The 23,998-nt window shown below is 58.6% G+C and overlaps 2 protein-coding genes across 2 annotated transcripts; one reads left to right on the top strand and one right to left on the bottom strand.

Annotated features, from left to right (window-relative positions):
- Window positions 1-1,625: 1,625 nt before the first annotated feature.
- Window positions 1,626-15,004, top strand: LOC119096843 (BTB/POZ domain-containing protein 9-like). The gene is given in 15 exon segments (XM_037220182.1): window positions 1,626-1,841; window positions 2,694-2,823; window positions 3,364-3,516; window positions 3,518-3,565; window positions 3,567-3,596; window positions 4,176-4,325; window positions 5,095-5,209; window positions 6,013-6,150; window positions 8,207-8,291; window positions 8,685-8,804; window positions 10,720-10,829; window positions 11,086-11,275; window positions 12,516-12,702; window positions 13,344-13,439; window positions 14,987-15,004. Coding segments are annotated over 15 exon segments (1,761 nt in total). The 5' UTR covers window positions 1,626-1,650.
- Window positions 15,005-15,804: 800 nt separating this feature from the next.
- LOC119097860 (translation initiation factor IF-2, mitochondrial) lies at window positions 15,805-23,300 on the bottom strand (the record flags this gene model as incomplete). The annotated part of the gene is made up of 8 exons (XM_037221144.1): window positions 15,805-16,139; window positions 16,828-16,968; window positions 19,375-19,539; window positions 20,679-20,816; window positions 21,000-21,082; window positions 21,915-22,063; window positions 22,544-22,748; window positions 23,238-23,300. Coding segments are annotated over 8 exons (1,117 nt in total), but the record flags the coding sequence as incomplete, so codon positions are not given.
- Between the last annotated feature and the right edge of the window lie 698 nt (window positions 23,301-23,998).

A 23,998-nucleotide genomic window follows, 5' to 3' on the forward strand; every position in this document is an offset into this window, starting at 1 on the left:
GAACTACACATCTAAGAAAATGAGAAAAGGGACATCAAGAATTGCATATCAAAGACACTTTGGCATCCATGATGTCATGATAACGCCATCAAAATCCTGCAAAATGAAATAATAAAATTGTCCGGGGGCTCATTCTGTTTTCATGAGCTCAGTCCCCTGACATAACAGCCACTAGTTGGCTCTCAATCAATGGTATGCTAGGTAAAATGATACAATGAAATCATGATGTATTGAGGAACATGTTTACTAACAGAGAATTGAACTGCCTACAGCAGTTTTCCCCCTTAAAAGCATACCAATAGTATAAATGACTGTTTCATCACAGATGGTGCATGGTCAGTGCCTCTGAATGTAGAACATTCCCTTTAGTATGGATACAAGTGCTTGCCATTGTACATCCCACACTCTGCATAAACAGCTGCACATAGCTGTGAAGCCAGAGCTTCAAATAATGTGCCACCTGTAGTTTAAGGATAAGGCAACTGCCAGGGGTCCTAAGACTTGAAGTTGTGCAACACCTTAAGTATTTGAAACTGGTGTGACAGTTGCAATGAGGAATTTGGGTTCATTGGATGACAGGACTAAGGGTGCATTCTATAACATGGATTTGTGTATGCTTTGCAGATTGGTGTAGTGGAATATGGATGTTTCACATACAACTAGCAACTAAGAACTTGGCTGGTAGAGTTGCTTCCTGTATAATGGGCATGATATGTAAGCCATGTTGCAAAAGCTTTAGATAAGGTAGACAAACTGATAAGGATACTTGGCATGAGGCAAAATAATAAGGTTTACATTAATTATTGACATATAATTGCTCAGAATGTATTGTAAGGTAGAGATGGCTTTAGAACTATTGTTTACCAAACATAGCTTGTTTCAAACTCAAACCCACTGCAGTTCAAAGAGCAATTTTGTCGAAGTTTTCTAAGAGCCAGATGACACCATGTGATGGCAGGTCCTGTTCAGCTTGCTGTCTTGGCCATTTAGTCACAAATTTGCTGCTGAGACAAGCCACGTCACCACAGCATCACGACTCAGGGCTATATACCTGCCACATGTCAGCATCCAAAAGTTTGCTGGCGGCACAAACCAGATCAAAGGGATGATGGATCCCAGAACATAAGTTTGCACTAAAGATTGCAGAATTGTATGAGACATATGGCTTGGTTACCACAAGCTTTTCATCCCATTTATAACTCTGATCTCAGCACCTAATTTCAGAACAGTTGAATATTGACACCCAGTGTTGGTAGGCTGGTGCTTGGCAAGAGGCCGCTGACCGCTGACGAGCGCGGCCTGACTGGCGGGGTGGCCGCTGACCGCTGACGAGCGCGGTCTGACTGGCAGGGAGGCCGCTGACCACTGACGATGACCGCTGACGAGCGTGGTCTGACTGGCAGGGCGGCCACTGACCGCTGACGAGCACGGTCTGACTGGCAGGGCGGCCGCTGACCGCTGACGAGCGCGGTCTGACTGGCAGGGAGGCCGCTGACCGCTGACGAGCGTGGTCTGACTGGCAGGGTGGCCACTGACCACTGACGATGACCGCTGACGAGCGTGGTCTGACTGGCAGGGAGGCCACTAACCGCTGACGAGCGCGGTCTGACTGACAGGGCGGCGGCCGGAGCCAGGCAGCGGCGCGCCGCCATGAGTGACCAGCACCAGGGCCTGGTGGCGGCCGGCCGTGGCTGCGGCGAGGTCGACCACGTGAGCCAGCTGTCGCAGGATCTGGCGCTGCTGTGCCGCTCCGAAGAGTTCAGCGACGTCGTGCTGGTGGTGGACGGGCACCGGTTCAGCGCCCACCGCTCCGTGCTGGCCGCCCGCAGCGAGTACTTCAGGTGAGTCGGCCGCGCCCACCCGGTCTGGTGGTCCGGCGGTACTAACGACTGCCAATTATATGTGGTACCGTCAGCTTGCTGGTGCGCCAGTGTACCGCACAAATTGCTTAGGGTCGAATAGCGCCACGAAAACATCCAAGTTTCATGATGAAATCTTGAAAACTCCAGCGTTACAGTGCAGGTAAGTGGTGGACCATGGGCTCGTATCGTTATCGTTGTAGTCTGTCATGTGCCCTCGACAAAGTACTGTTGTGCTGGGGGCTATGCAATGGAATGTCAAACCAGTAAGTTAACAATACAGGTAAATGGACCGTGGGGTCGGCTGTAGAGCGGAAGACCGCGGTGCGCCGGGCTGTGCCTGTCGAGCCGGGTCCGGGACCCGCGTCTGGAGGCGGACGGGCAGGCCACAGTACGTGTCAGCGGTGTCGTGGTGATCGGACCGTGTGTAACCGTGTGATGGCAGCAGCTGTGGGCGGCGATGACTGTTGATGGCAGCGACTCTGGATGGAGTGTGGATGATGATGGCGGCCGTGGACGACGGAGTGTGACCGTGCTGATGGCGGGCGGCCGTGGACGACGGTGTATGGCCTTGCTGATGGCAGCGGCCGTGGACGGCTGAGTGTGACCGTGCTGATGGCAGCGGCCGTGGACGACGGTGTATGGCCTTGCTGATAGTAGCGGCCGTGGACGACGGAGTGTGACCGTGCTGATGGTGGCGGGCGTGGACGACGGAGTGTGACCGTGTTGACGGTAGCGGCCCGTGGACGACGCAGTGTGACCGTGCTGATGACAGTGGTGAGCGTTGACGGCGGCGGCTGTGGACGGCGCTTGATGGCGCGTCTCCCCGGCCAGGGCACTGCTGTTTGGCGGCATGAAGGAGTCACGCGAGAAGGAGGTGACGCTGACCGGCGCCGCCGTCGAGCCGTTCCGCGTGCTGCTCCAGTACATCTACACCGGCCAGATGTCGCTGGCCGCTCTCAAGGTGAGCGTTGCTGACGGTGTGGCGGCGGGCCGGCTCGGCACGCCTCGCCGCCGGTCGTCTCCCCCGGGGTCGGCTCCGGCCGCGGCCCAGTCCAGTCGAGACGACAAACTACACCGATATCTGGCGCTGTCCTTAGAGCAGATGGAATAATAATCGTTATCGCTATCGTTATCGTCGTTATCGTATCGTTATCGTTGTAGTCTGTCTTGTGGCATCGACAAATTACGGTAAGGGTGGGGGGCTATGCGATTGGAATGTCAAGTCAGTGACATTTTCGATGGATGTTTACTTCCAGTAACGACAAGCCCCAGTCGGACGGGCTCGTCCGAAGACTTTGGACCGTTGGTTGCGTGTTGCTGGTCGGACCCTCTGGGTTTCAGCGTTCAGTGTGGCTGCGGGACAGCTGGCTGGGGTCTGGGGCCAGTGCGTGGCCGGGTGGGCGTGAGCGTGTCGCAGCCGACCCTGACCTCGCTGTTTCGCGCCGCCGGGCCCGTCGGCGGCGAGCGCAGCCCTACTCACGCTGGCCGCTTGTTGCAGCAGGAGGACACGGTGCTGGACATGCTGGGCCTGGCGCACCAGTACGGCTTCTGTCAGCTGGAGGAGGCCGTCTCGCAGTACCTGGAGGCGGCCGTGCGCACCGGCAACGTATGCGTCATCTACGACATGGCCTGGCTGTACCGGCAGGGGCCGCTGCTTGGCCGTCTGCCAGAGCTTCATGGACAAGCACGCGCCGTCCGTGCTGGCAGCACCCGAGCTTCTGTAGCATGTCGAGCGTGAGTACCCGGCACACGCTGTGTCTGCCGTGAGTGCCGGCACATGTGTCGACCGTGAGTGCCGGCACGCGTTGTGTCGGCCGTGAGTGCCGGCACACGCTGTGTCGGCTGAGTGCCGGCACGCGCTGTATGCTCCCGGCGACGGAACCGCATGAGGCTGGAGAGGCCTGGCGAGCACACTCCGGAGTGGTGCACGTAGCAGCGCCGCCACAAGGTCGGAGCAGCGTCGCGATCATTGGCAGCGCCGCCACAAGGTCGGAGTAGCGTCGCGATCTGTGGTACATCGGCGCCATGTCCCTGGCTGATCCACTGCCATGACTGGGGCGGTCTCTTCGCCCACCAAAGTTTCACCTGGTGGCTTCCGCTATATTTGCTAAGTATGCATGTGTTCAAATATGGCCAAAGTGATATGCCATTGGCACCTACGGATGTGGCATTCATACGCTAGTGCTTACACATGCCGCTATAACCTTTAAAGAGCCACAAGCGGCGCAATAATAGGTCATAGCTCGACAATGAATATCCTTTTTTAACGGTGGCGCAGTACTTGATGACGCCTTGGTGGGTGTCCGCCTGCAGCAAGGTGTAAAGGAGGTGATCTCTCGAGACTCGTTCTGCGCGCCGGAAGTAGATATCTTCCGGGCAGTGAGCAAGTGGACGGCCGTCAATCCGGAGTCGGACGCCCGCCAGCTGATCGCCAGCGTCCGTCTACCTCTGATCAGTATGCAGGTCCGTCCGCCGGCCATTGGCCAGCATGTAGGTCTGTCCTCCTGTCTGTGGCCAGTACACAGGTCTACCCTGCTGCCCTGGGCCGGTATACAGGGCCACCCTCCTGTCTCTGGCCAATACACAGGCCTACCCTGCTGCCCTGGGCCAGTATACAGGGCCACCCTCTTGTCTCTGGCCAATACACAGGCCTACCCCTGCCCTGCCCTGGGCCATATACAGGGCCACCCTCTTGTCTCTGGCCAATACACAGGCCTACCCCCCTGCCCTAGGCCAGTATACAGGGCCACCCTCTTGTCTCTGGCCAATACACTGGTCTACCCTGCTGCCCTGGGCCAGTATACAGGGCCACCCTCCTGTCTCTGGCCAGAGACAGGACATGCATCAGCATGCATGCATGTCCTGTCCCTTGTTATCGGTATGCAGGTTTGACCAACGAACTGATTGGGATGCAGGTCCGTCCCGCCGCCCCTGATCAGTATGCAGGTGTGCTGATCTGTAAAATATCACTTCATGCTGACGGGAGAGCTATTGACAAACCGTGGAACCCGCTATGATAAGATGCTTGGTTCCCAAATTTGGCACGCCTTGTATTCCACCAAGGTAGGTGCATCAGCAGCGTCAGACACCGCTGATGTCAGCAGTTCCGAGGGCTGCACGCACTGAAGATCTTCCTGTCGCGCAGTGTTTGGCGCGAGCGGGGGGTCGGTGTCCGTGGCGAGCTTTGTCACCGTCTGCGAGACACGCTGACGGCCCTCTTGGTCTGGCGCAGGACCTGGTGAACGTGGTGCGGCCCTCCAACATCATCAGCTCGGACGCCATCCTAGACGCCATCAAGACCAAGGTGGAGAGCCGCGACCGCGACCTCAAGTACCGCGGCTGTCTGCGTGAGTGTAGCGGCCGGCTGAGGTCGGCCCCGACCCCGAGTCCGGGCCCGGACCCGGCGAGGCCGAGGCCGAGGCCGCGGTCCTGTCCCGGCTCCAGGCCCCGGCGCGGCCGGCGGCCGCCTGTGGTGGATGGTGCCGTCGGCCCGTAACACCTATGATGGTACCGTGAACACTGGGGCGTTCACGTTTCCGAACAAGTACGTCGTATTGTGAGAGCTGCAAATCAAGTGTCGTTTCATGCAGGAGCGGCGCCCCGCATCCTGCACGTATTGATCATGGGAAGCGCGTGCGCCAGCGAGTGGAGTGTTGTCCGGCCGCCATGCCCAGACGGTGACCCGGCACCGGAGTACGTCCGCCACGGCGTCCGCTGGCCCCATCTGCCCGGATCTGACCTGGCCTGGCCTGGCCGTACGTCACCTTACTCACCACGCGTGATCTTACCTCGCCAGGCCAGATCGGGCCTGATGCCATCCTATGTCACCTGACCGCATGTTGCCATGGTCCGACCTGTCCTGTCGCGAGTCGCCCCGACCTGGTCTGATGTCATTTTACCTCACCTTATCCTTGTAAGTCCCCCTCAGCTGACTGGACTGGACGTGCTGGTCCGATGTCACCTGACCTCGCCTGCCCCTCTGTGACCTGACCTGTTCGGTGCTGAGGTGATGACCTGACATGACGCGGTGGTCCGATGTCACCTGACCTCACCTGCCCCTCTGTGACCTGACCTGTTCGGTGCTGAGGTGACCTGACCTGACGTGACGCGGTGGTCCGTCGCCTGACCTGGGCTGACCGGTCGCCGTCAGTGCCGGACGAGAACGTGTGCACAGCTCGGCACGGGGCGCAGACGGTGCGCGGCGACATGCGCTCCTTCCTGCTCAACGGCGAGACGAGCGCCTTCGACATGGAGCGCGGCTTCACTCGGCACACCATCGACGAGGCCTGTAAGCACGCGCGCGCGCGGCCCGGGCGGCGGCCCGCCGCCGTCCAGGGCAACGGCGCTGGACTCTGCGGCGAGCCGTCACTAAAACCAGAGAAGGCCACGCCGTTCCCCTGGACGGCGGCGGCCCACCGCCGTCCAGGGCAACGGCGCTGGACTCTGCGGCGAGCCGTCACTAAAACCAGAGAAGGCCACGCCGTTCCCCTGGACGGCGGCGGCCCACCGCCGTCCAGGGCAACGGCGCTGGACTCTGCGCCGAGCCATCAGTAAACCCAGAGAAGGCCACGCCGTTCCCCTGGACGGCGGCGGCCCACCGCCGTCCAGGGCAACGGCGCTGGACTCTGCGGCGAGCCGTCACTAAACCCAGAGAAGGCCACTCCGTTCCCCTGGACGGCGGCGGCCCACCGCCGTCCAGGGCAACGGCGCTGGACTCTGCGGCGAGCCGTCACTAAAACCAGAGAAGGCCACGCCGTTCCCCTGGACGGCGGCGGCCCACCGTCGTCCAGGGCAACGGCGCTGGACTCTGCGGCGAGCCGTCACTAAAACCAGAGAAGGCCACGCCGTTCCCCTGGACGGCGGCGGCCCACCGCCGTCCAGGGCAACGGCGCTGGACTCTGCGGCGAGCCGTCACTAAAACCAGAGAAGGCCACGCCGTTCCCCTGGACGGCGGCGGCCCACCGCCGTCCAGGGCAACGGCGCTGGACTCTGCGCCGAGCCATCAGTAAACCCAGAGAAGGCCACGCCGTTCCCCTGGACGGCGGCGGCCCACCGCCGTCCAGGGCAACGGCGCTGGACTCTGCGGCGAGCCGTCACTAAACCCAGAGAAGGCCACTCCGTTCCCCTGGACGGCGGCGGCCCACCGCCGTCCAGGGCAACGGCGCTGGACTCTGCGGCGAGCCGTCACTAAAACCAGAGAAGGCCACGCCGTTCCCCTGGACGGCGGCGGCCCACCGTCGTCCAGGGCAACGGCGCTGGACTCTGCGGCGAGCCGTCACTAAAACCAGAGAAGGCCACGCCGTTCCCCTGGACGGCGGCGGCCCACCGCCGTCCAGGGCAACGGCGCTGGACTCTGCGCCGAGCCGTCACTAAAACCAGAGAAGGCCGCGCCGTTCCCCTGGACGGCGGCGGCCCACCGTCGTCCAGGGCAACGGCGCTGGACTCTGCGCCGAGCCATCAGCAAACCCAGAGAAGGCCACGCCGTTCCCCTGGACGGCGGCGGCCCACCGCCGTCCAGGGCAACGGCGCTGGACTCTGCGGCGAGCCGTCACTAAAACCAGAGAAGGCCACGCCGTTCCCCTGGACGGCGGCGGCCCACCGCCGTCCAGGGCAACGGCGCTGGACTCTGCGGCGAGCCGTCACTAAAACCAGAGAAGGCCGCGCCGTTACCCTGGACGGCGGCGGCCCACCGTCGTCCAGGGCAACGGCGCTGGACTCTGCGCCGAGCCATCAGCAAACCCAGAGAAGGCCACGCCGTTCCCCTGGACGGCGGCGGCCCACCGCCGTCCAGGGCAACGGCGCTTGACTCTGCGCCGAGCCATCAGTAACCCCAGAGAATGCCACGACGCGAAGCCAGACGATCGTGCAATCATGCCATTAGTCTTTCGTATCAGGCTATAGCGAACATTGTGAAGAGCGCTGGTGTACAGACCCTGGGTAAGGAGTCCTTGTATGCAGATGCGGGGTGGTCCGTAATGACAGTTGTGTGATGATTGTTGGGTCTGTTTGGACTGTTGGTGTGTGGTGACTGTTAGACCTGGTAGAGGACTGTTTGGCTTGATTTTCGTTTGTGATAATGATTCGAACCCCAGGATCGCTTCACCAAACCACGATACACTGGGCTTTTGCCTTGGCAATGTAAAGCTTCCCATTTATTGCAGCACATATAACTGCTGATGTCCGTACAGCTGCTGCTGTCTATAGAGCTTACGTCTACGCCATTGTTGTTAATGTTTTGTTGGCCGTCTGCTCCGCGGGAAGTTTTTGTTAGTGCTTGTCGTTGGGTAATTTCTTGGGATAAGCTTTAGGCTATATTGAACAAAAGCGTGTGTTTATTGCTTCAGGCGCTGACAACTGTATCGAAGTTAGACTCGGTATGCCATGCATAATAAACCATGTTAAGATGCTGCTTTGGGATAAGGACATGAGGTGAGGTTCTGTCTTATTGCTTTGTTTTGTCCAACCCCGCACCCAGACACAGGCATTGGCTGCTGTCCATGCTGTGCTTCGTATCATGAGTTGGACTAGTTGGCATGAGGCAACCCATGGTTTGTGTCAGGTATGTGTATTCTGTTAAAGTGATTCTATTGCGGACCCCTTTTGAAAAGTAAGTGCTAACCATACGTCATTTTGTAGTTGTCAGAATGTTAGCAAGGCATTCACAAGAACTTGAGTGCAGTGATCAGCTATTTAAGGTATGAAAACTGCATAGACGTGCGGTATTAGCCTGACCTCACGTGACGCAGCCGGCGCCTCGGCTGTCGGGGCAAGGGGGATGCACGTGACCGCGGCCCTCCGCTAACGCGCCTCCCTCGCCGCCAGGTCGTACTCGTACTGCGTCGAGGTGTCCATGGACGAGTGTGACTGGGTGCGCGTGGTAAACCACTCGCGCTACCACTGCCGCAGCTGGCAGACGCTGTACTTCCCGGCCCGCGTCGTCCGGTGAGAGGGGCGGCGCTCGGGCGGCACCCACTGCGCGACCGGCATCACTGACACTGCTGCGCAGGTCACAGGACCGGCGTCACTGACACTGCTCAGGTCACAGGACCGGCCTCACTGACGCTGCTCAGGTCACACGGACCGACCTCACTGACACTGCTCAGGTCACACGGACCGACCTCACTGACACTGCTCAGGTCACACGGACCGACCTCACTGACACTGCTCAGGTCACACGGACCGACCTCACTGACGCTGCTCAGGTCACACGGACCGACCTCACTGACACTGCTCAGGTCACACGGACCGACCTCACTGACACTGCTCAGGTCACACGGACCGACCTCGCTGACACTGCTCAGGTCACACGGACCGACCTCACTGACACTGCTCAGGTCACACGGACCGACCTCGCTGACACTGCTCAGGTCACACGGACCGACCTCACTGACACTGCTCAGGTCACACGGACCGACCTCGCTGACACTGCTCAGGTCACACGGACCGACCTCACTGACACTGCTCAGATTACACGGACCGACCTCACTGACACTGCTCAGATTACACGGACCGACCTCACTGACACTGCTCAGATTACACGGACCGACCTCACGGACACTGCTCAGGTCACACGGACCGACCTCGCTGACACTGCTCAGGTCACACGGACCGGCCTCGCTGACACTGCTCAGATTACACGGACCGACCTCACTGACACTGCTCAGATTACACGGACCGACCTCACGGACACTGCTCAGATTACACGGACCGACCTCACGGACACTGCTCAGGTCACACGGACCGACCTCGCTGACACTGCTCAGGTCACACGGACCGGCCTCGCTGACACTGCTCAGATTACACGGACCGACCTCACTGACACTGCTCAGATTACACGGACCGACCTCACTGACACTGCTCAGATTACACGGACCGACCTCACGGACACTGCTCAGGTCACACGGACCGACCTCGCTGACACTGCTCAGGTCACACGGACCGGCCTCGCTGACACTGCTCAGGTCACACGGACCGACCTCGCTGCTGACTGCTCAGATCACACGGACCGACCTCACTGACACTGATCAGGTCACATGGACCGACCTCACGGACACTGCTCAGGTCACACGGACCGACCTCACTGACACTGATCAGGTCACATGGACCGACCTCACTGACGCTGCTCAGGTCACACGGACCGACCTCACTGACGCTGCTCAGATCACACGGACCGACCTCACGGACACTGATCAGGTCACATGGACCGACCTCACTGACACTGCTCAGGTCACACGGACCGTCCTCACTGACGCTGCTCAGGTCACACGGACCGACCTCACTGACGCTGCTCAGATCACACGGACCGACCTCACTGACACTGATCAGGTCACACGGACCGACCTCGCTGACACTGATCAGGTCACATGGACCGACCTCACTGACGCTGCTCAGGTCACACGGACCGACCTCACTGACGCTGCTCAGATCACATGGACCGACCTCACGGACACTGATCAGGTCACACGGACCGACCTCACTGACACTGATCAGGTCACATGGACCGACCTCACTGACACTGCTCAGGTCACACGGACCGACCTCACTGACGCTGCTCAGGTCACACGGACCGACCTCACTGGCTTGTTACTGACCTGAGGAGTGATTGCCCAGGTCGCCCAGAGCTGTTGCATGATTCTCACTAAAGCTAATTGCACTATGCCCAGGCATCAGCTGTTATCTCCTTAAGGTTGTGTTTCGTACCGTCCTACCGGGGCAGCGTGTTCAGCTGGACATGTGCCGCGCGTATTGCACGCGCGTTAACGAGGCGACGGCGCCCGTCCCTGTGGTTGGAGTTCCCGTCTGACGCCCGGCTGTGGCTCCGGTGCTGACCCGCCCTGGGTGTCGCGGCTGGCCGCAGATCCATCCGCGTAGTGGGCACCAACAACACGGTAAACCGCATGTTCCACCTGGTGTCGCTGGAGGCGTCCTACTGCACCCACCCGGAGCCGGTGGAGAACGGCCTGATCGGTGAGTGGCGCTCTGCCGCCGCGGACGGCTGCCCGCCGCTGCATGGGCGCTGGCGCTCCCGTGTGGAGCGCAGCAGATCGTCTGGTCCTCACGCGCCGACAGTTTGTTCCTGTCGTTGAGTCCGCTTGTGACGTTACGTATTCCACGGTGGGCTGGAGGTGCCACCCCCGACCGGGCCACCGTCGATGTCCGCCGAGCCAGCCGCTGGTGCGTGTCGGCGCCTGCACTGCTAACACTGGCCGGCGCGCGCCGCCAGTGCCGCGCGAGAACGAGGCCACGCTGCAGCGCTCGGCCATGGTGATCGAGGGCGTGTCCCGGAGCCGCCACGCCCTGCTCAACGGTGACACGGACAAGTACGACTGGGACCACGGCTACACGTGCCACCAGCTGGGCAGCGGCAGCGTGGTGGTGCAGCTGGGCCAGCCGTTCCTGCTGGACAGCATGAGGTGAGCCCAACCCCTCCTGCTGGACAGCATGAGATGAGCCCAGCCTCTCCTGCTGGACAGCATGAGGGGAGCCCAGCCTCTCCTGCTGGACAGCATGAGGGGAGCCCAGCCTCTCCTGCTGGATAGCACGAGGTGAGCCCAGCCCCTCCTGCTAGACAGAATGAGGTGAGCCCAGTCTCTCCTGCTGGACAGCGTGAGGTGAGCCCAGCCTCTCCTGCTGGACAGCATGAGGTGAGCCCAGTCTCTCCTGCTGGACAGCATGAGGTGAGCCCAGCCTCTCCTGCTGGACAGCATGAGGTAAGCCCAGCCTCTCCTGCTGGACAGCATGAGGTAAGCCCGGCCTCTCCTGCTGGATGGCATGAGGTGAGCCCAGTCTCTCCTGCTGGACAGCATGAAGTGAGCCCAGTCTCTCCTGCTGGACAGCATGAGGTAAACCCGGCCTCTCCTGCTGGGTGGCATGAGGGGAGCCCAGCCTCTCCTGCTGGACAGCATGAGGTTAGCCCAGCCTCTCCTGCTGAACAGCATGAGGTGAGCCCGGCCTCTCCTGCTGGACAACATGAGGTGAGCCCAGCCTCTCTTGCTGGACAACATAAGGTGAGCCCAGTCTCTCCTGCTGGACAGCATGAAGTGAGCCCAGTCTCTCCTGCTGGACAGCATGAGGTAAACCCGGCCTCTCCTGCTGGGTGGCATGAGGGGAGCCCAGCCTCTCCTGCTGGACAGCATGAGGTTAGCCCAGCCTCTCCTGCTGGACAGCATGAGGTGAGCCCGGCCTCTCCTGCTGGACAACATGAGGTGAGCCCAGCCTCTCTTGCTGGACAACATAAGGTGAGCCCAGTCTCTCCTGCTGGACAGCATGAGATGAGCCCAGTCTCTCCTGCTAGACAGCATGAGGTGAGCCCGGCCTCTCCTGCTGGATGGCATGAGGTGAGCCCAGCCTCTCCTGCTGGACAACATGAGGTGAGCCCAGTCTCTCCTGCTGGACAGCATGAGGTGAGCCGCCGCCCCCGGCCGGCGGCCTGCTCGACGCGTCGGTCATGCCAGTCACACCCTGTCCCATGGGCTCCCGTCTCCGGCGTGACCTGAGCTCGTGGGCGCAGCGCGCGGTGACTGGCGCCGACGTCGCGGTGCGGCCGCCGCCTCGGCCCGACCCTCAGCGGCGCGTGTGCCGCCCCCGCCCCCCCCCCCCCCCCCCCCCCTCCCCGGGTCGGTGTGGCGTAACGCGCCCGCCGCTCCGTTCCAGGCTGCTGCTCTGGGACTGCGACGACCGTACGTACGGCTATTACATCGAAGTGTCGACCAACCAGCGCGACTGGACGACGGTGTGCGACCGGTCCCGCTCGCTGTGCCGCTCCTGGCAGGTGGTCACGTTCCGGCGCCGGCCGGTCGTCTTCATCCGCATCGTCGGCACCAGAAACTCGGCCAACGAGGTGAGGTGGAGGGGAGGCCCCAGCGGCGCACACCAGGGGATCCATGGATCCGGCGGGGCAGCCGCGCTTGCGTCTCGTTTGTTCAGTTTGCAGCTTCATCACCGCTCGCCAGGCTCGGATCCAGCCGTTTGGTGTAACTGTGTCCGCCCACCGTCAACGGAAGCCGGGGGCGCGTGTGCCATGCATTGTCACCTGTCGGCTTGACATTCATACGAGACCACCGGTTTCCTACCCGCACCCTTCACGTTGGCGTCTGTGCTGTGACATTGTGATTGGCGCGTTGATCATTGGACATATGTGTGATGGCTGGGCCGTACCGATGCCGGCGGGACAGGCAAGTGGTGCTCCAGGTCGGCAGACAGCGCTGTACCGTCCAGTCGCCTCCACACATCTGTCACACATCCAGCTACTGTGTTCCACAACGCCTTCACATACTGCAGCGCAAGTCGTCTGTATATCGCCGACTGCGCCTGAACACAATAGCGCCCATCCTGGCACCCGTGGTGTGCGTGCGTGCGTGCGTGCGTGCGTGTGTGTGCCTCGTGCGTGGTACACCTCGGCGTATGTCGGCTGTCCGGTCCTGGCGGCGGTCCACCGTCTGTCCATGGTCTCCGTGTGTGACGCTGCGCCGGCGGCCGCAGGTGTTCCACTGCGTGCACTTCGAGTGTCCGGCGCAGTGTGATGTGGAGCGGCAGCTGACACCCGAGCAGGAGGAGCCGGAGCCGGTGGAGGGCGCTGCGGCAGCGGCGTCGGCAGCCGGCGCCGACTCGCCGCCGGCTGAGCGCGGCGCCGTCGGTGGCGAGCGACGCTTCTCGTTCGAGCTTGACAAGTGGGAGCCGGCCGAGGCCGAGCCGGAGCCGTACGGTGCGGAGGGCGGCGACGAGCCCTGAGCGGCGGCCGGCTGCGCGCCGGGCGGCGCGCCCACCCACTAGTCAGACGACGGTACAACGGAGCGGGCGCGGCGGGCGGCGCGGCGCGGCGCGGCGCGGCGCGGCGCGGCGGCGCGGCGCCGGCTGCAGACCAGTCCGCAACGACGGAGGCGGCGAGCTCGGCCCTAATCTCCCTCCAGCAGCGGTCTGCCAAGCGGCTGGAGCAGTTTTACGGGCACGTATATTCTCGTACTTATTTATTGGCAGTCACGTGGGACAAACTTCGGGGATGTCTCTCCGTCTGCTTGTCCGGGCCGGCTTGGAGTCGTGGTTTGGCGCTGATCGGACATAGTCAGCAGCCTTGCTTGAACAAAGAACCGCTGTCTGGGTAAATCTGGCAAGTTCCCTTTGGCGAACAAATCAGCCATGGAAATACACAAAGCAGTCATGGTGCCCAGTGCTTCCAGCGGCCCCCAGTGACATATAACAACGCTTATAGCAATACCATATTCCGCGCTTGTAGGCTTCATATGCAAATTGACCAGCTTGTTCAGTTATGCTTAAAATGTTTTTGCAAGTGTGCGTGTAGCATTATAGACATGCTCGTTGTAAGTCGTTAAGCTCGTTAGCAATTTTGTATTATCTCACGCGCAGGCGGTACACGAGATTGATCCACGAGTTGTCAACGAGCCGCACCCCGCGGTGATGCAAACGCCCACGAGTGTCGGTGCCTAGCCGTCCTGGCGAATGCAGCCCTGTGGAGAATGCGAACGCTGCGTTCGTTGGGCCCTGCCACCAGTGAGGGAAGCGTGGGATGTCGAGCGTTATGCGTGTGTTCAGCACCCTAATTTACCAGTTGTCTTGCGTGACATTCTGGAGCTTTGTGCACCGATCTGGTCTGGCTGTGCCCTCGTTAATCCTGTATCTGCATATACACCGAGCTAGCTGTGCTCCCGTATCTGTAAACTCACTGAGCTGGCCGCGGCGTGGGACATGCTGGGCACATACGTGAACGTGGCCGGGCGGCGCAACAGACGTGGCTGGGTCCCGGGTCATTGCTGAGGCTGGCCCGAACACACGCACTCCGTTATTAGTGAAGGAAATCGTTAAGAAAACCAAGTAGCCATTGGCTGTCAGTGTCCACGCAGACGACGTGCTGCCGCCACACGAACATTCTGACCATTAGCGGACACACCGGTGTACGCCCTTGTGAGCGTGGCGGCATCGGCTGCGTCCGGGAGAAGGCTGGAAAATGGCGACCGAAGCTTGACAAACAGTCTAATTTGAATCAGCCAGCATGACAGCAATAAAGTGGAACACATGGAAATTGAATGGTTCCAGCGAACTAGCGAACCCACGTGTCGCGCAAAGCGGTCCTGGCCCAGCGTACGTGCGATTCACGTATGCTGGGGCAGAGTTTCACACAGATCTAGCGGCAGGCACCCACGCACTCCGCTGGCGCTGACTAAACTCAGCGCCAACTTGGAACTGACAGCATACGGTGACATGACTGACAACGGATACCTCGGTGCCCCCTCCCAGAGTTCTCTTCGTCTGGGGTTAGTGCCATTACATGCCGTTTTCCGCCACATTCACGCGGCCAATTTTTCGCCGAATTTCGTCGAACCCGGGGCATGTCTGAACTGATGGGCACACAGTACAATAGCAAAATTTTCGCCGCCTCCTGCAACTAATGGTTCTTCAGCTGGGTTGTGGCGGGGTTACAGTATGCATCCCTCCTGGCAGTATATGGGAGAATCAGCACTATTTTCCCTTTACGAAGTACTGAATAAGTCGACCTTCAAGGCCGTACATACTGAACGGTTGGGGACGTGATGCGTAACCATATCGCTTGCGCTCAAGGACTTATTTATGCGCTTTAATTCAAGGTGAAGTTGACTCGTTTCAGTCGGTTATCGCGGTCTATAAGCGGTGCTTCACGCGTTACTACCACAACCGCCCTTAGTCAGTGAGTCGTACCTAAACACGGAACCCTTCAGACCATAGCCACAGGTAACCTAAGTCAGTGAGTCGTACCTAAATACGGAATCCGCCAGAGACCGTAGCCACAGATAACCTAAGTCAGTGAGTCGTACCTAGACACGGAACCCTTCAGAAACCATAACCGCATGTAACCTAAATCAGTGAGTCGTACCTAAACGCGGAACCCTTCAGAGACCATAGCCACAGGTAACCTATCTCAGTGAGTCGTACATAAACACGGAACTCGGAGATCATCGTCAGGCGTATATTTCTCCGCCGAACGTCAAGTATCAAGCGAACGGAGCATCTACAATCATCATCATTTCATCTCTGCGGGACATCAGGCGACTTGATCCACAAGTCACACATCACATGACCCGCCCCGCTGGCAGCCCGGGCAGCGGCACGATGCCTAGAAGCCCGCGTCCCAGTTGGTGGTCTGCTCTCGCTGCACGGTTCGGTAGCAGATGAGCGTATCACCCGGCTCGAAGCGCACCTCCGTGTCGGCCAGCATCAGGCCGCACTCCACGTCCTTCTTGATGGTGTCGACCTCATTCTTCAGGTGTCGCATCGAGGCCATGGCGCCTGCCGACAACGCGGCACCGTTGCATTGAGGCCATACAGCCCACCGGCACCAGCCTCTGGTGCGGCTGTGCTCTCGGCCTTTAGGTCTGCGACGTGCCGGGGTCGTGAGATCGGCACAATCAGTCCCCGAGTGCGTCTCGGCAAAACAAAAACTACGCCCAGCAGCCCGGTGCGCCCACGTAGCTCAGAACGGCGTCGGACGCTGACTAGTGTGTGGCCAGGGTTTACGTGATCGCATTCCAATACAGGCCATGTGCCAGCTCTTGAGAGCGCCGGGCTATGGACAGCCGCATCGCAGCACTGCCTGGCAGGCTACAGTCTTCTGACGGGTGGTGCCGACTGTGCCGGGATTGCTATAGTGAGGTGGTGGGGGTCGCGGTCTTTACAGCAAGCTATGCTTAGTTAGCAGATGGACCTCCGATACATTCATCCATGCGGCATGGTCGGAATGGTGCCTTCAAAATTATGCACCTTGTCAATCGTCGCTTTGGCAGCAATATTATTCAGCATGAGCCATATCGTCTATTTGGTTTGACGGGCAGTGCGATTAAACAGCACCAAGCTCTAGTTAAGTGACCTATTATATTATATTGAGTGACCTATATAATTAGGCGCAAATATTTATTCTTTAACCACCGGTTTAGAATGTAACAGACTAAGTACGTTAAATCGCAGGAAAATATTGTACCTTCATGTATTGTCTCTCCTTCGCGCACTAGTCGGTATTTCTCGGATTTCTTGAGCAGGCCTTTCACGCATCTGCAGCCCGCCACAGGGATCTTGTGCTTCTTCTCAGTGACAATGAATTCCTGCAAAACGTTCGCCTCACCTGTCGAATAAAGGGCAGGGTGGCAAGAATAGCCTGTCGTGCACGGGCCAAACCAATCCAATTCACCGCACACGAACACACAGATATCGCCGCACGCCGACGTGGCTTATCCGCGGCACACGGGCTTGATCATACCTACACACGGGCCTGATCATACCTACATCACGGGCCTGATCATACCTAAATCAAGGGCCTGATCATGCCTACATCACGGGCCTGATCATACCTACATCAAGGGCCTGATCATGCCTACATCACGGGCCTGATCATACCTACATCAAGGGCCTGATCATACCTACATCAAGGGCCGATCATGCCTACATCACGGGCCTGATCATACCTACATCAAGGGCCTGATCATACCTACATCAAGGGCCTGATCATACCTACATTAGAGCCCTGATCATGCCTACATCACGGACCTGATCATACCTACACCAAAGCCTGTCCGGCTCAACACATATGGCCGCACGCCGACGTGGCTTATCCGCGGCACACGGACCTGATCATACCTACATCAAGGGCCTGATCATACCTACGCCACAGCCTGACCGGCTCAACACATACATCGTGCCCTGTGTCTGATGCATGGGCCTCATCAGCGCCGCGAGCGTGCGGCCCATTACCGTATGACGTACACCGGGACGGCGACACGTCGGTCCCTCAGGTCGCGGCCAGCTGCGTCCCTCACCAATCACATCTGCACTCTGAGTCTCTCACCAATCACATCTGCACTCTGAGTCTCTCACCAATCACATCTGCACTCTGAGTCTCTCACCAATCACATCTACACTCTGAGTCTCTCACCAATCACATCTGCACTCTGAGTCTCTCACCAATCACATCTACACTCTGAGTCTCTCACCAATCACATCTACACTCTGAGTCTCTCACCAATCACATCTACACTCTGAGTCTCTCACCAATCACATCTACACTCTGAGTCTCTCACCAATCACATCTGCACTCTGAGTCTCTCACCAATCACATCTGCACTCTGAGTCTCTCACCAATCACATCTACACTCTGAGTCTCTCACCAATCACATCTACACTCTGAGTCTCTCACCAATCACATCTACACTCTGAGTCTCTCACCAATCACATCTGCACTCTGAGTCTCTCACCAATCACATCTACACTCTGAGTCTCTCACCAATCACATCTACACTCTGAGTCTCTCACCAATCACATCTACACTCTGAGTCTCTCACCAATCACATCTACACTCTGAGTCTCTCACCAATCACATCTACACTCTGAGTCTCTCACCAATCACATCTGCACTCTGAGTCTCTCACCAATCACATCTGCACTCTGAGTCTCTCACCAATCACATCTACACTCTGAGTCTCTCACCAATCACATCTACACTCTGAGTCTCTCACCAATCACATCTACACTCTGAGTCTCTCACCAATCACATCTGCACTCTGAGTCTCTCACCAATCACATCTGCACTCTGAGTCTCTCACCAATCACATCTGCACTCTGAGTCTCTCACCAATCACATACACTCTGAGTCTCTCACCAATCACATCTGCACTCTGAGTCTCTCACCAATCACATCTGCACTCTGAGTCTCTCACCAATCACATCTACACTCTGAGTCTCTCACCAATCACATCTACACTCTGAGTCTCTCACCAATCACATCTACACTCTGAGTCTCTCACCAATCACATCTGCACTCTGAGTCTCTCACCAATCACATCTACACTCTGAGTCTCTCACCGAACACCTCCTCCACGACCTGGGTCTCTCACCGAACACCTCCATGCCCTGGGTCTCTCACCGAACACCTCCATGCCCTGAGTCTCTCACCAAACACCTCCTCCATGTACCGGGCCCCTCACCGAACACCTCCTCCATGCCCTGGGTCTCTCACCGAACACCTCCCTGCCCTGGGTCTCACCGATCACCTCCATGCCCTGAGTCTCTCACCGAACACCTCCATGCCCTGAGTCTCTCACCGAACACCTCCCTGCCCTGGGTCTCACCGAACACCTCCATGCCCTGAGTCTCTCACCGAACACCTCTATGCCCTGAGTCTCTCACCGAACACCTCCATGCCCTGAGTCTCTCACCGAACACCTCCCTGCCCTGGGTCTCACCGATCACCTCCATGCCCTGAGTCTCTCACCGAACACCTCTATGCCCTGAGTCTCTCACCGAACACCTCCATGCCCTGAGTCTCTCACCGAACACCTCCCTGCCCTGGGTCTCACCGAACACCTCCATGCCCTGAGTCTCTCACCGAACACCTCCATGCCCTGGGTCTCTCACCGAACACCTCCATGCCCTGGGTCTCTCACCGAACACCTCCATGCCATGGGTCTCACCGATCACCTTCTCCACACCCTGAGTTCTTCACCCAGATCACTTTTCTACATCCTGAGTCTCTCACCGATCACCTCCTCCACATCCGTGACCGGCATGCGCTGGTTGATCTCCTCTCGTACGTCGTCCACCAGTCGGTAGATGACGTTCAGCAGGCGGACGGGCGTGTTGGAGGCGTGCGCGAGCGCGGCCACCTCGGCCGACACCTCCACGTTGAAGCCGTACACGACACCTGCCCGCGGCGTCACGCTTGCTGACGAATTTCACGGCGGCGATGATGAACGGGGTTCCTGCCGTCTAACGCAATTGTCCACAGTTGAAAAAACAAACATGGGTTCGCTGAAACTGATGGGCGTAATAGACTTTGCACCAATTAAAGCTTGCACTACACGCACGCAAAATTATTTCCTTTACAAGCGGTAGATGCCACGGCCTATGGCAAAAAGACATAGCGTTATCGCCAAAAACAGTGCTCTTTTTCCCAGTATTCCATGGCTTGGTGCAATTTCCTCTAGTTTTATTACAAGTAAGAACGCCTAGCTAGCAAGGCTGGCCGCTACTGCCACGACTGCGACGTGTCCGCACGAGTCAGAGCCGGTTCGTCGGCATATCCGCACGAGTCAGAGCCGGTTCATCGGCATGTCCGCACGAGTCAGAGCCGGTTCATCGGCATGTCCGCACGAGTCATAGCCGGTTCAGCAACATGCCCACATGAGTCAGAGCCGGTTCATCGGCATTTCCGCACGGGTCAGAGCCGATTCAGCGACATGTCTAAACGAGTCAGAGCTGGTTCATCGGCATGTTCGCACGAGTCAGCCGGTTCAGCAACATGCCCACATGAGTCAGAGACGGTTCAGCGGCATGCCTGCACGAATCAGAGCCGGTCCATCGGCATGTCCGCACGAGTCAGTCAGTTCAGCGACATGCCCACACGAGTCAGAGCCAGTTCAGCGGCATGCCCGCAAGAGTCAGAGCCGGTTCAGCGGCATGCCCGCAAGAGTCAGAGCCGGTTCATCGGCATGTCCGCACGAGTCAGTCAGTTCAGCGACATGCCCACACGAGTCAGAGCCGGTTCAGTGGCATGCCTGCACGAATCAGGGCCGGTTCAGCGACATGCCCGCAAGAGTCAGAGCCGGTTCATCGGCATATCCGCACGAGTCAGTCAGTTCGGCGACATGCCCACACGAGTCAGAGCCGGTTCAGTGACATGCCTGCACGAATCAGAGCCGGTTCATCGGCATGCCCGCACGAATCAGAGCCGGATCAGCGGCATGCCCGCACGAATCAGAGTCGATTCAGCGACATGCCCACAAGAGTCAGAGCCGGTTCAGCGGCATGCCCGCACGAGTCTGTCGAGTTCCGTGCTATCACCGTTGAACATCTGCGCGATGCTGATGTCGCTCTCAGTGACGGCGCCGACGCCGTAGTGCAGCACGTCCAGCCGCACCTCCGGCTCGTGGTAAGTGTCCAGCACGTCCAGGATCGCCTCCACCGAGCCGTCCACGTCCCCTGCACGCCAAACACAGAGAGCAACGTGTCTAGCACCAGTCGGCCATATGCACCACAACATTAACCGGAGCAAAGCCAAGGTACCAGACTTGCATGATAAATGAAAACGAGCAGCGTGTCCGAAGCTCACCAACGCGTGGAAAACAACGCGCCACCACACGACCTCATTGACAAACTGCTCACCTTTCACCACGATGGAGAGGGTGGGGCCCGAGTGCTGATCGGTTGCCTCTTTTTTCCGAGGACCCTTCGACCTCACGTTGAACCTGTTCGGCAAGAAAATAATTCTCCAAGCAGCCCAAATAGGATACACCACAAAAACTGGGTGCATGTGAAAATCGCGTCATGCAAAACGGATATAAATCGACTCCATGACCCCAAAAGGCCGCTCGCTACAGTCACGGCTGCCAGGAATGCACGCACGGAACAGTGACAACGCACGCGCTCGGAACGGTCACAACGCACGCTCGGAACGGCCACAACGCACGCCCGGCACCGTCACGACGCATGTCCGGAACGGTCACAATGCGAGCTGGGAATGGTCACAACGCTCGCTCGGAACGGTCATAACGCACGCTCGGAACGGGCGCAACGCACGCTCGGAACGGGCACGGCACACTCCCATCGGGATTTGTTCGGTGACGTTGCAGGCGTTAACTTTAGGCATATGCGGTCCTTCACAGAAGCGATGTGAAGAAAAGCAGGCGACAAGCTCCATCTGCATTGGGGGTTTTAATCTCTTCCTCCGCGTCCTAACCCGCTGTATATGTTCTTTTTCTGTTTGTCGGTGAATCATTGACAAATAAGGTCCGGCCACTTCATGTCAGCTGGGAGCACGAACCTGTGCAATCACGTTAGGCTCCACCACACACTTCAAAATATCGGGGTTAAGTGTTGTAGCGAAACATTCCCTTTAATTTTTGAGCACATTGTATGCCATCCGTCAATGCCATTCCATTAAATTGGCTGTGTGATTATGCCAATACACAGGCAGATGGAAGGCGTGGGCCCCGCACTATATCCACAAATGGCACTATTTGGCTGGCCGCCGCAGTGTTCTAAGTGCTTGTGCACACCGTGTGTCGGAGCCGCCCTCACCTCAGACCCTTCTGGAGCCGCTCCTGGCGTGCCGCGCGGTACTCCGCCAGATGCGCCTCCAGCTTCTGCTGGGCGGCCAGCTGATTGTCCTGTGCCTTGCGGTGGGACTCCTGGCTCTGGCGCCACCCCACCACCTCCCTGGCCTGGCGCTGCAGCCCAGCACAAACTCAGTCATCGATGGCAGAGCCACTCGCTGGTGAGCCAAATGTAACCATTGCATGTGGCTGCCGACAAGGGTTTCAATGGTGGCACGTTTTGGAGAGGACATACATTCCGTGTAATTGCACGATGTAAGGTACCCCGAGCGGGGACGCGAGCTCAGCACTCGCCACATTGTTACAGACAAATCATATCAACATTTACACCTTTTAGTGATCCACGAATTTATACACCGACAGCATCAATCCAATCCCCTCGAGTGTCAAATGTACGAGATTCCACATAAAGAGCGCTGAAATAAATACGGCAAAGCTCCAATGGCACAACTATTGCTAACTCGGGTAAAACAGTATACAGCACCCAGTAAGAAGGTGGGAACCACCCCCCGTCTGTAGAGCGGAGCGCCGTCGCATGAGTACATGAGAGCCGGCCTGCGCGCGCAGGGCCGGCCGAGCGGCCGGACAACTGACCTCAGAGTGGACCTCGAGCACGGTCTGTCCGGCCGAGGGCAGCTCGCGCCAGCCCAGCACCTCGACCGGGCTGCTGGGCAGCGCGCGCTGCACCGGCAGGCCGGCGTCGTCGAACATGGCGCGCACGCGGGCCCAGCAGCCACCCGACACCAGCACGGCGCCGCGCCGTAGCGTGCCGCGCTGCACCAGCACCGTGCTCAGCCGGCTGCGCATCGCAGACGGTGACGGCTGAACGCGGGGCCGACAATACCGGGCCGGCATGGGGCCGTACACGGGACGGGTAGACGCGGGGCAGACACTGACGGCTAGACATGGGGCAGCACACGGGACGGGTAGACGCGGGGCAGACAGTGACGGGTAGACATGGGGCGCGACACGGGACGTGTAGACGCGGGGCAGACAGTGACGGGTAGACATGGGACGCTGCACCAGCGCCGTACTAAGCCGGCCACGCGCAGCAGACAGTGACGGCTGTGCACAGCAGACAGTGACGGCACTGCTCAAACCAATTAAAGCTCCTCAGGACACGAAAGACCCTTGGCGCTTCAACGATAAGTCACGGCGTGGCATGACGTAACACGAAGTCGCTCGTTTGATGAACCGGCAAACACAAAGTGGAACGGAGTTGGAAATACATTAACATTAAAACTAGTGCAGCGCAAAGTCATCCCCACATCCCGGAGTCATTCCTCACCCTCGCTTGTGATCAGTTCTGCTCTCAATGACGACTCCCTCCACCAGGCCGCTTTGGTCGCCCCTGTAACCGTTTCGTAATCAGATCAGTTACCCAGCTGGGAACGTTATCCTGGCAGCAAATAATCTGCATTCCATCTTCAGCTTACAGATTCGCAAGGCCAGGCCACGTGTCGTGACGCCGCACGGCCGTGGAGCCACAGGCCTCAGCTGCCGCGTGAGTCGGATGGGCGTCAGTCTGTGGTTCCACAACACCAGCTGTCGGGAGAGCTTTGTCACGAGCGGATCGACTTCATATTAATCCTAATGCCGTTTTCTCGTCAGATTTGGGGTATTTGCCTCCTGTATCGTAAACACAAGCATCGGTTCGTAATTTGTTTGCTTTTGGCCGCATTGCTCGACTATGCATTCAGTATGATGTATACCTTGGAATTGCAATATTTCACACTGGGGGAGCAGGCTTGCGGTGGGGGAGGGGATGCGAGTAGATGTGGGAATGGGGGTGGGGTAGGGGTGGGGGGGAACGAAGTAATACGAGATTGTATCTAGTGCAATTTATATGATCTTGAAGCCCTGGAAGGGAAGAAATCCTACCACACAAAAGTAAATGAGACACCAGTTGATTTTGTTCTGTCAGCGCCGCGCTTCTTTTACAGTCGCCTTTTAATGAGCTCAGAAACACCAAAGAGACCACGCACAAGGTCTTTCGGCGCCCGCCCGGCCGGCTGACAGGAGGGCAGCGGAGCCCCTGCGGCCCCTCCG

Source organism: Pollicipes pollicipes, unplaced genomic scaffold (genome assembly GCF_011947565.3).
Source record: "Pollicipes pollicipes isolate AB1234 unplaced genomic scaffold, Ppol_2.1 Scaffold_1031;HRSCAF=1197_pilon_pilon_pilon, whole genome shotgun sequence".
Classification (NCBI taxonomy): domain Eukaryota; kingdom Metazoa; phylum Arthropoda; class Thecostraca; order Pollicipedomorpha; family Pollicipedidae; genus Pollicipes; species Pollicipes pollicipes.